Source organism: Amblyomma mixtum, chromosome 2 (genome assembly GCF_055824585.1).
Source record: "Amblyomma mixtum isolate Tamu chromosome 2, ASM5582458v1, whole genome shotgun sequence".
Classification (NCBI taxonomy): domain Eukaryota; kingdom Metazoa; phylum Arthropoda; class Arachnida; order Ixodida; family Ixodidae; genus Amblyomma; species Amblyomma mixtum.
The window spans coordinates 192,754,440-192,766,902 of NC_143013.1; the positions used below are offsets into that span (position 1 = coordinate 192,754,440).

The 12,463-nt window shown below is 46.7% G+C and overlaps 1 protein-coding gene across 1 annotated transcript in view; it reads left to right on the top strand.

Annotated features, from left to right (window-relative positions):
• The first annotated feature begins 9,619 nt into the window (after window positions 1-9,619).
• The window catches only part of LOC149361941 (uncharacterized), a 28,845-nt gene continuing 26,001 nt past the window's right edge, over window positions 9,620-12,463 (top strand). The window contains exons 1-2 of the mRNA XM_089569624.1: window positions 9,620-9,675; window positions 10,607-10,784. Of these exons, the coding sequence (XP_089425750.1) occupies window positions 9,620-9,675; window positions 10,607-10,784 (234 nt within the window). The remainder of the gene's footprint in view (window positions 9,676-10,606; window positions 10,785-12,463) is intronic.

Consider the following 12,463-nt stretch of genomic DNA (forward strand, 5'->3'; position numbering starts at 1 on the left):
CCCCAGCACTCGACTTGCACTTGCCGATCTGCTCCCTGCCTGTGCGATTAGAGCATTTTCCTTGAGCATTTTCCCTGTTTACATGAGTGGGATGCACGAGAAAGTTGACATGATGCGCTGCTCTCGCGTACATGTAAACGGAGCTTATAAGCCGTCCTAGTGTTATGCGCTTTTCTTACAGTCGCACTGTAAAAACTAGCCGTCACTTTGACGGTCACCATTTGGTCAGTTTTGACGGGTCCTCGGCGTATTCGAAAAAGACAGTTCCTTCGGCGTGAATCAGGGGGAGAGGGCAGAGCAACGAGGAGCGCAAAAAATAAACAAAATTCTCGGCCTTCTGATTAGCTCTTCTTCGCAAACGTCATACAACCGAAGACCTATCGCGATGCGGTCCCCGTTTGGCGTCGCGCGGACTCGGCGTGCCAAGCATTCTTGGCCTCCTCGTGCGATCTTGGCGTGGTCGGTGTGCGCGGGCCTCGTTTTTTTTTCGTGTTCTCGCGCCATTTTGTTTTTTCGCGTTGGTGAGAAGACGGCGAGGCTTGGATTCATGGAAGCGGCTGCTGTCTCAAACCAAGTGCGCTTGATTACGGTAGGTGTACTGCATGTTTACTATATTTGCTTACATTTTCCTGTCGGAACGTGGTGTATGATGACACAAGCGCGGAGAGTCTCGTTCGAGCCGTCGTGGCATGCACACCGCGGCGGCCGGCGTACGTACGTTTTACGCCTCAAGCCCGTCGTGGATTCATCTCGCGCTGTGCCCGCCCGCTTTCCTACACAAGGGTTACCATCTCTGCAAACTTTCTTCTATGCGTTCCCTGTGAGCCCGCTCCTTCCTAACGCGAGAGGTGGCCTTGTATGCCTCTACACACAGGTAAAGGGAACACGCGAGCCGATCGCGCGCTTGTGGCTGTTGTAAACAACGCGCTGTCGTGCTTTTGCGCGGTCTGCTTAGACTGCTGGTCGCGGGGCTGGTAAGATGTAGTGTGACAGCTATTACCCCATAGTGCTCCTTCGGTGCGTACTCGGCTTTCGGATTAAATCGTCCTCACTGTTTTTAAAACTCTTACTGTTCCAAAAGTATAGCACGCACGCATCGTATTGCTCAAGACGTGGCCTGCCTCCAGATTTTATTTATTTATTTATTTATTTATTTATTTCATAATACTGCAGGCCACTGCTTGGCCCAAGCAGGAGTGAACTTACATTGTTACATAACCAAAAGAATAAAATTATTCAATATTAGCAGCACACGGATACCAAAAGAATAAAACCAAAATAATAAATTTATACAATGTTAGCAGCGCACGGATACCAAAAGAATAAAACCAAAAGAATACACTTATACAATATTAGCAGCACATGGATACAAAACATACATATAAGTAATATTAGCAGGTAAGTAGACGATTTAATGCGATTTAATTACGACGATTTAATTAGAACAGCCGCAGGGGCTCGATCGACCCGCATCGCGATGATCCCGCGTGTTCGCTGCCGCATTGCGTCTACCTGCACTAGGTGCGTTCGCCTTTCCCTTCGTTTTTTGCGTGGACATCTCGAGCACGCCTGTATCGTTTACTTTCGCGCTCTGCCGCGCTTATTTCGTCTGTCCGGAACTGTCCTGCAGCTCTTCGGTCGCCTGTACTCGCCCCGGCTCCTAACGCTGCAGCCGTGCGAGGCGGCGGCGATCGGCCCGCTGGTTGTATGTTCCTGCTGCACTGGCCGTAGTTTGACGTGATAACTCCGAGGTCCGGTGTGCCTCCAGCCAGCTGTGATAGCTTCGTGCAAGCGGGCCCCGATTTTCTAGAACGAGCATCTGGCTAGGAATACATATTGGAAAGCAAAAGATCAGGCCAGACCGAGAGCCTTCGCTGCCCTGTAACCTTAAGGGTGAACCGAGTATAATCTCTGATGTCTTTCCTATGGCACCAAGCTTGCCGTATGCGTAGTCTGTGTTAGTCTTGAAAAACACAACAAAACTTTTGACTCAATAGTATTATGTGCTAGTAATTTTGTTCCCATGCAGGCTGAGGTGTGGGCGACATCCACCTACTTGCCCTTGCAGTCGACAGAGAGGAGTGGACAAGTGGACAAGTCTGGACAAGGCAGTGGGACTCCTTGGAGCCTTTCTTGGTTTCAACATCTGTGATCCACCCGGCAGCCCTCTCACTATGAAACGTTTGCAGAGGTAAATTAGTGTGAAATTAGAAAGACCTTTTCTATAAAGGTTGGGATTTCAGGACCAGTAAAAATTTATTCAAATAATATGCGTGACTTAAAATCGAGTACTTCTTCGAACGAAGAAGCTTAGCTGACCTCTGGTCAGCTTCCTTGGCTTTGTGGGTTCTTATAGGTTGCTGCAATACAAGGTGCAGAACTGAAATCTTTTCTTTCAGTGATTTATGGTTTATGCACTAGTGAGTAATCTCATAACTTGGCAGCCCTTAGCAGAGCAAGCTGCCACTATTCATATCGTGCATCATCGCTTACAGCGTTTACCAAATTTGTTACATGTTATTCAGTGTTCTAGCAAAAAAAAAAACAGCGAAAACTGAGACACAGGTCAATGAGACGATACACACACTACCGCCGAAATTACAGCTGATTTATTTTTGCAAGCGCATATGCAAATGAAACAAGCCCAGTCGTCATTCCATTCCCGATAAAAAGCGCCACTATTTTTCTGTGATATGGACAGAGAACCGCTTATTCTTTTTTATAATTTGTTAGAAGTGTTTCAAGCAGTTCTTGATCATGCCTGACTTACCCCCGCTAATAATGTTCATGCTGTGAAACAGAGGCTGGCATCTGCTACAGTCCTTCACATACAAAGCAATGGTGCTACCGGTGCCTGCTTGCAACTTCTTGCCATGCTATCTGCGACGTTCATTCAAGCATTGCCGAGTCTGCCTGATGTATACTTTCCCACTGGACATATGGATTTAATACACAACCCTCATTACACACACTGTAAACTCCAATTGGTGGTTGCTCTTGCAGGCTGAAAACACAAACTGGATACCAAAATTTTCGGACACTCTTTCAACCCATGGGAAATTTTATGGAAGTATGGGACAAGAAACACTGAGGTGATCCTGTTCTTCCATAAAACTTCCTATGGGCTGAAAAGAGCGTCCGTAAAATTTGGTATCAACATGGTGTTTTCAGCCCCTCATGAGCTATCTGGTCTTTTCACCCGCATCTCTGGCTGTGCAGAGAACACGCATGCAAGACCAACCACCAAACGAGGTTAACAAAGTGTGTGGTGGGAGTTGTGTATTCAACCCCATTTGCTTTGGGAAAGTATACATCGAGCAGGCTGGGCAATGCCTGAATGAATGCCTCAGGAAACACATTGCGTGTGAGCACAGGGAGCAACCTGGCGTTGCTTGTGAGGGGCTGTAGCAAATGTTTGCCACTGATTCACCGCACGAGCATTACTAGGAGGGAAAAACCTTGCACGAGCGAGGACTGGTTGAAGCATTTTTAATCAAAAAGAATGAGCAATCCTGTAAAAGCGAGCCATCTATCCTTAGCATAGTGAAAGACTGCTGTTTTTTGCCTGGGATGGAAAGATGATTGAACTTGATTTTTTCTGTTCCATGGGCGCTTAAGCGAGAAAATGGCTTCAAGTACGTGGATGAGCCAAAAATGAATCATTTGTAAGTTTGCCAAAAGTGTGTGACTTCTTCTGGTCCTGTGTCACGGTTTTCAGGACGTTGCAGAAAACACCTGGTATAATTGTTTATGTAATTCAAAATATCTTTGGTCATCTATGATGCTCACTTAGACTTGAAGCAAGTAATGCGTAACCCTATCAGTACATGTGTTGTACACCTTGTGATGGTCACAAGTGCTTCCTCCAAAATGATGCATTGATCTGCCAGAGTTGTCCAGTTGAAAGGATTGCTTCTGATACCTTCCACTTCCAGACCTGCCCTCCTAAGACCGCCTAGATTGGTTTATGTGCCGTTGCCTGCTGATCAAAGCTTTGCCTTGAGGAAATGTGATGTGTACTCTCTTTGACAAATTAAAGTAGAGTGACTGTGTTGCTTTCAAGTGGTAAATGTAAAGGTAATGTCGTGTATATAGCCTGAATGGTTGCATCAAGAAAATTATGATGCAATAAGGGAACAAGACAGTACACCTTTTGAACTACAGTGTAAATTTTTTCCGCAAGGTGTGATATATTACAGCGGTGGACTGTCGTCGCAACTTGACAAAGCGCATGCCTTGCAAGCCACGTTAAAGAGTTAGAGTCAGGCTAAAATTCATTATTGTGCATGACAGTTGAAGCGCAACACAGTTCATAAATGGAAGTTGGACAGATGCGTTATCTCTCTTTTATAGAAAAGAGAATTATGTTTTGATTTCATTTACAAGTATTTAATGATGGCAACAAATTCTAGCTTTAGTAAATAGTTCTTCATGTTCCCTTTAATTAACATCCTTTCACAGTTTTATTTTAATTGTTTGGAAAGCTTATTGGAGCTCAAAAAGCCCTTCGAACCTGCGGTGTGTAATAGAAGCTGCAGTCACTTGCTTTCTATTTAGAGGCATCTATGATGCCACTTAGCAGGTGCAAGGTGGTCAATCGCAACGAGAAGTCAGTGTCAATGGATTGAGGCCCCTCTAGTGATTCTTTACTTCATTGTTTAGTTGTGTCAAGGTTTTGTATGTTGCCTTGATTATGAGGCACGTAATAATATATCAGTTTACTATATTTTTAACCTGGTGTCCTGGCTCAGGTGCTCAGCTACTGATTCCAAGTGAGGGATCAAACACCACCCATAGTAGCTGCTTTGCTCTGGAGGCTAAATGCAAAGAAGCAAGGGTGCTAAGCAATGTCGGTACATCTTAAATTAAGAACTCCAGGTGATCGAAATTAATCTGGAACCGTTCAGTACAGCATTTCTCATTGGCCATTTCCTGGAATTCATTTTCTACATTTTTCTAAAATTAGGGGCATGATTTTTGTGTGCCTGAAAATAATGTCTATTTTCTGTGTTCACTTTTCCTGCGCAGATGCCATTTGCGAAAAGCTGCATTTGATGCATCAGAGGCACAAGGTTTTATTCGTAGGTGGCTGCCCGGTTCATGTGATAGAGGGGGTGGAAGGAAGAGACGCTTTGCCGAAGTCTTCTCCCCCCTCCAATCAAGCACGCCACCTGTGAGTGCGGGGACAGCCCCCTGCACTGTGCCCGCATGTGTGCCTCCCAATCCCCTGGCCTCTTCCACTTCCCGAGGGCCCTCCCTCCCTACAGCCCCTGCCCCCACTCACCCCACAGCCCCTGCCATCACCCATCTGACAGCACCTGCCACCAGCCATTCCCGGCCCCTAACAATTAATTATATTTGGACTTTTTCATAAAATAAATGTTCTTTTCATGAATACTTTCGTTGTCTCATTTCATGAATATTTGCATGGTTGTTTACGAGTGAACATTTGCATTAATGTTGGCCACTGAAGATAAAAATTAACATAGGCTTTAATGGCGAGTAGTAAATAGAAAAGGGCAGTGGCATGACGATCTTTAAGCCACTGATGTGACAGGTTGTATGCGTTGTCATGAATGGAAAAGCCTTTGCTTAGTCTGCATTGACAGTGCCAAATGGCTGAACGTATCAATCTTGGCACCAACAGTGCGACATGAATGGAGTAGCCGGTTTTCAGTACATATTCGTAGGGCCAGAATAGCTATCCATGGGACTAATATTGGCATAAACAATGGGACATAAGTGGAATAGCTGATGTTCAGTACATATTGGTAGTACCAGCATGGCTGAACATTGGACCGAGACTTGCAGGACCAATGAAGTATGAGTGGAAAGGCCAGTGATATGCCCATACTGGCAGTGCCAGACTGGCTGAACAATGGGACAATCTTGGTATGAAGTATGGGCCAAGGTTGGAAAATGTAGTAATTTTCTTGTATGCCAATGCCAGCCCAATATTGATGCCACTGTATTCCAATAATGAGCCATTGTTGGTCCAATCCTGGCGTGCTGCCTGGGATATTACTTTATCCCTGCATTTTATATTTATACTTGGTGCCCTCAGCCTTGTTAGGGAGACTTATGTGCCATTAGGTCTGGGCTCTATGATGCGTGATTGCCATAAAAATGAAACTTCAATTCGAATAACGAAAATAGTTTTAATCACGAACAGAAACAGGAATCCATGCGCCATATATTCAGAATTGCGTTTCCATGCGTACTGAAGCACTAGGTATATTTGTGGAGAAAAGGCAAGCATGCATAGTCTATGAAGAAGCCACGCGCCCTTTTTAGGAGCAGCTAGAAGGTCGTATCGTCCTGGTTGATCGCGGCACCGGAGGCGGAATCCTCAGGTGTCTCCTGTGTACCTTGGTGTTCTGTCGGTGCATCAGTGTGGGATGCTCGAGCAGCGGGCAGAGGCCGCGCAGAGATATCAAGCGTCGTACCCGTAATGGTCACTGTGTGGACGGTCGTGTTTTGTTCCACTGTAAGGTCGTAGGCCAGCAGCCGCGGTAATCTGTACGTGGCCATGATGATAATCACGCTGACCATGAAGAGGCCAGCGATGAAGACAGAAGTCACGCTGAAAGAGGCCAGACGTCCTGGAACCGAATAAGGACCCTGGGTGACTTCGGACGAGTTGAGTGGGACGAGGCTCAAGTGCCCTTTGTGCTCATCGGGCGAAGCTCCGGGTTGGCCTTGCGGGAGTCTCGGATTGGCCGTGCCTTGTGAACGGACACTTGCAGCCGGCACTTGAGGGACGATTAGGGTTTCGCTGACAGCCGTCGCACCGACATTGTTCTTCTTCTTCTTCTTCGCCTCTTTATAATGGACATTGTTCTTCTGCATGGTCCTTCGTCTTCCTCCTCGTCATGCCCGGCAATACTGGAGTTGTATTCGTGCATGACAATTAGAAGCTTCGTTAGGAAGCGCTGCACAACGGAATGCCTAATAAGTGGCGGACAAGGGATTATAGAGCGAGGTAATTAAAGTCCACTCTTATACTCTTGTTTATACTCTTATACTCTTGTTGTATGGTCGCACATAGAGACCATACTGTACGAGAGGTGGTTGAGGCTCATCATATTGCCAATGTTGGTTCCTATTGCATCAACCAACCGTTATTATCACTTGACAGATGACACACCCTTACTTTGATCCGCCCAGCAACTGACCCTTGGAAGCACTCACTTGTTGCCTGAACCAGCGTATATGCATGTACCCTTCAGGTGCACAGCAAAGCGCTGTTTGAGCAGCCCTTATTTTAGTGCAGTGCGCGTCGCTGAATAATTGGGTTTATTTGTCGACTCTATTTCTTGCTACATGGCCTGTGACACACCTGACACGGTGCTACAGTTTCGCCCCCACTTGGGGGCCACACGAAGCCCAACTGGCCTAAATCCCGAGATTCTATGGCAATGAAGTTCTTTCTGTATCTCACTCGATGATCTCAGAGCCACTTCACTTGAGGAACAGTGTCATTGCGTCTTAGGTGCAGATATCAGAGCAGTTGAGCAGCAAATGCGATGAAAAGCCAAAGCAGCAAATTTGATTGTTTTCTTAATCAATCAAGCTACATTCCCAGCAACGTTTAATCACGGTGGTTATTCTATTTCCTCACAGAAGTTCGTGAGTGTGAAAAGAACCACGTGCCTAAGAAACCTGATTCCCAAAAGCGTAGAAGGTTTGCCCTAATTCCATACGTGCATGCTTTGTCGCACCTAATGAGAAATGCGGGCAGGAAGTACAACGTTGAAGTTGTTTTTTCTTCGCGCCGGAAACTGGGTAGTATCTGCCCAGCAGTGCGGCGAAGGCGGCAGCCGGAGGCAAGCAGAGAGCAGAATACCTGCTCTGCAACACATGGTAGTAGGATGGCGGATTGTGCGATAGGCGCTGTCTAGCGGATACCGCTTTTCTGTGGTGGCTGCTATGTAGGCCAGACGGGTCGGTGTTTAAGCATCCGCCTCATGGAAGAGAACAGTTCACTGAGCAGCGGCACGGGATCTAATCTTCCTTTTCATCGTCGGCAAAAAAAAAAACATGTGGAACCCACTGCTAAATCAAACGTCAGTCATTTTTGCACATAGGGACCATACCGTAAGGGAGGTGGTTGGGGCTTATCATATTGCCAATGTTGGTTCTTATTGCATCAGCCAACCGTTATTATCACTTGAAAGCCTTGAATTAGAGTTTTCTGAGGACGTCTTTGCGGAAACATAGGTAGCACTCAGGGTTATAAGTTAGGTTCTTTTTAACTGTCGCGGCAGGAGCGGTTTAAATGTGAACAAGAGTGCAATAAAAATGAATTGAATGTTAGCGCTCGTGTCGTCTTTCCTTTGTTTTGTGCCCTTTTCTTCTGCGCTGTTGTATAACGAATCGTAATCAACTTGCCCAGCTTTTTGTCCTTATAGAAGGCGCAGTTCATCGATTGAGCTGTACGACCTCCAAGCGTACCTTAAGTAGAAGGGAAGAGGGCTAGATTGGTGATGACAGCACAATGAAGGACAATATTAGAGGAAAGTTGTGGTTCAAGAGCAAATTGCTGAGTTAATTTCTCAGCGTTAAAGAGAAGTGCACAGAAAGGTAACCACGGTGCAATCGAAACGCATATTCAGCAGAAGGCTGGGTTGCCCAGCTAAAAACCGACATCCCTTCTTTCCGCCTTTTTCCCAGAATACAGAGCTGACGCCGATGGCTCCTTACACTGAAGGCGCCATTCTTGAGCGGCGCTGCTACTCGCGGTAGGCTTCACTTACCCTTCAGCGAACCTAGAGAGCTTTCTATTCTGCCATGAGGGCTATGATCCCTCTTTTGTAACCTGTTATGCCATTGGATGGCGCCATCTATCCTAAAGCACATCAACACTTTAAAAGCACGGCCATAATTTTTTTCTACTGCAAGGTCGCTGATGGCGCCTACCAGTGCGTAGCTTGCGATTGTTTCAGACTGACATCCCCAAATCACAGAATCACTCCCTTCGGCGCCACCGTGAATTTCTTGAAGCCCTCTGTTGTTTCTAGGTCTGTGCTGTTGTGCCTGGTTTACTAAGTCTGCAAGGCATAAAAAGACATCCGGTGGGTCATCTCTTATGAAGTTCGCCCCACAAATCCAATAGCTTAACCACAAATTCAATACCGTTCGCGGTTGTTTGTTTCCGCTTCTGTTGAAGAAATGCGTTTTCTTCAGGTCGGTTATTGGAACTGGAATAAGTAACAGTGCAAGAAAATAGAATACACTAAACTAAATGTACTTCCAGGATCAAAGCTGCATCTTGGTGTAATCGGTAACATGGTACGTTGGTTCTGCGAATAGTTCCGGCTCTGCATAGTTTTCATGAATTCGAGCTCTGTGTCTTGTATCTATATGAAATATTTTGGCAAGTTCTTTCTTTTTGACCTTGTTATCGGGTATGGTCCTATATGACGGTAGCCGCCCGCGTCCAATATAGGTACAGTACAGCGACCCGCGACCCATGACAGCGTAATTTTTTTTTGGCGCGGCAAATTATTCCACCTCCTATGTATGCGCGTCTGTATCTGTACGCGCTTGGAGGATGACCGATCAGTTGACAAGGAAGAAGAAAGTTTTGTGCCCTGCAGCGTAGTCCATCAGCCCAGCAATGAATTTCGCTCGCCAGTGGATTCACAATAAGCGTAAGGGACCGAGGAACGGCAGGTGGGCACTTCTAGAGGTATTTGTTCTCGCTGATGTTTAACGCACTAGGGACAAAACTGCACACCGCGTTCATACGCAAATGCCTTAGCTGGAGACAAAGTACATCTGTGTCGAGGAGGCGACATCTTCGCTGCCTAATGGCCTAACGCCGATGCGAGATATGCTAGGTATGAGGAAAGGAAAGGCAGAACAGTTATCTTCCTCTACGTGAAAAGTCAATGCGCCACGACGGAAGGGATGTACTTCAGTAACGCATCTCGCCGGTGTAGTTGGCTCTGCAGGCTGACATTTGAAGAAATAACTAGAAGGCGTCTGTGCTCGTTGTTCTCTCTTTTTGTGTGTGTTCGTGTAGCCTCTTGTTCAAAAGATCACAGGGAACGCAGGAGGATGGAGGGCTATAGAGGCGCTGCAGTGGAGTGCTCGGGAATAATTTTGACCACATGGGGTACTTCAACATGCACTACTGCACTGCCAAAGGGTGTCTTTTGAGCTTCTTGTATAACGCGGCCGTCGTGGCGTCACCAAACCTGTGATTCCGTATCCTTTTGCAGGTGTTTTGTTAGACATCTCGTTTGACTTACGAATTCAAGGCGATAAGCTGCGCGTCTTTCGCGTTCACAAGCAGCCTACGCCAAACATTCGAGGGTTGCTGCAGACATTGCCGCGGCTGGTGCTTGAGCTTCAAGCAGTTATTTTTCCTTGCCTGTAGCGTAGGGAGGGCCTGGAGTTTGAAATGTATCGGGCATTAGCCACGTATCTGCAGTTCTGGGACTCTGTATGTGTCGTGCGGCAGAAGTACCTTTGAACGATCGTCAAATGTGCACGGGTTTATTGAAATATTTTGTACGTTTCGTGGCTGGAAACGTAAACCAATACCTCTTTGTGTCTAAGGACAAAGCAAAACGCATCATGTGAATTAACCCTCTCGCAGCCCCGTGTACGTGCTAAGATTTGATAGTCCACCAAGGCGATCCGAAGAAGACGCATACCTAGACGTCCACTTCGCCCTTTGGAAGCAGCGTTTCGAGGGGAAAAACGCCATCGCATTCTCCATCGTGCTGGCACTGCTGATAGGAGCTGCCACTCTCTTAGCATTTGGAACCAACTCCGTAAGTTGGTTCATGCCACTTTGCTGCGCGTTTACTAGCTCAGAGATTGGACATTCGGCCCTAACTTGAACAGCGCTTATGTGCCCCTGAACGTAGCCAAAAAATAAAATGAACTTCAGGCATTAGGATTTATTTAAATTCTTGGTAGTGATTAAACACTGCTTCTAACGCCTTGTACAGTTTTGAAGCACCCCTGTTAGTTTTACAACGTACGCATTGCACTGTAGTGACAGCAGCCTGAGAGAGATTTTAATGAATACAAAAAACAGCAAGTTGTGGTCTGAGATTGGCTTCGAAAATAACTCTTGGTAAGGCAGTTTTGTAACTTCCAGTGATGTCTGTCCCTAGCGGTTGTTTCAGCGAAGCGTGCGCTCATTGTCGGTGAGATCTACGCGATCTCTAAATCTGCTCGCGCTAACAGATCGCCGGACTTCCTCCTTCCGCACCTCCTTCCTGCAACTTTTTTTTTTTTCATAAATGATATAGGTGCTCCGGCACGTCACATTCAGCCCGCTCTCTGCCATCGCCAACAAAACATGTCTGCCACGTCGGCTTTTCTGATGTGCAACCGCGCCCAAACGAGGCCGTTCTGAGTCACCACGACACCTATTCTTCAACACTCTGGTGTGCGACTTCTATAAAAATGTTTAACTCACTCACTCACTCACTCACTCACTCACTCACTCACTCACACATAAGAGAAGTTTATTTGGACTCTCGATCAAAAAGGCACATCCGTCCCCCTACAAAAACAAAGATACATTGCAGCAACTGATGTCACCCTATGCACACACACTCACAGGAAACGTAAGTGTAAAAACAACTCACTCACTCACTTACTCGCTCACTCATTCCCTCACTGGCTCGCCCACTTAATCTGCGACGCCGTTTTTAGATGTGACGCAGCACATCCCAAGTGACGCATGTCACTTTCAAGAGGAAGGTGATATATGGTTTCGTAATAATAAATGTGCGCAGTGCTGCTTCAGGTAAATAGTGAGTCATATTCTCCGCCACAGAAGTGTCCTCTCGCTAGCATTTCATTACGCCTGCGCCGCCGCCTAGAGAAGTGCTCGAAGAGACTAGTTTAAAGTAATGACCCTTTACTATGCTTCTTCATGGCTCCGCTCTTTGAAAAATGCCACTATTGGCACGTCGCGAAATTGTAATAAATGTTACGGCAAAACTGGTACAGTACATCTTTCCTCAGATATATTCCGGCAGCAGAAATCACCTGCCCCGTCGTACTTGCGGACGGGGCTTCCGTGCCATAAAATGAGGCACAGCAGCGAATTTAGATCCCATCGGCATAGAAAACCACCAGTATAACTAATAATTGTAAGCAATCGTACGACGCAATTTCTCATCGGCGCCTGCTCCCTTTTGGGCGGCGGCGGTCGACTCCTCGACTCAAGCGGCGTTCACATGAATCTGGCTCGGTGCGCCGGTCGGTCCAGAGTGCACACCACATCGACTGCATCGAGTGGCGCTTATGTGAATCTGGATCGATGCGTTAGTCGGTCCGGAGTGCATACCGCATCGCCTGCCTATCCTCTTCCATTTCTTCCGGCGCCGTCAGGACGCCGTTTGTGTTTGTGATGTATGTTTTTTCGCGAGTCGGCGCGTCATCAGCGTCGGCGGCAGGAAGCGCAGGGAGAGTGTGTGGTGCGAGAGTGACC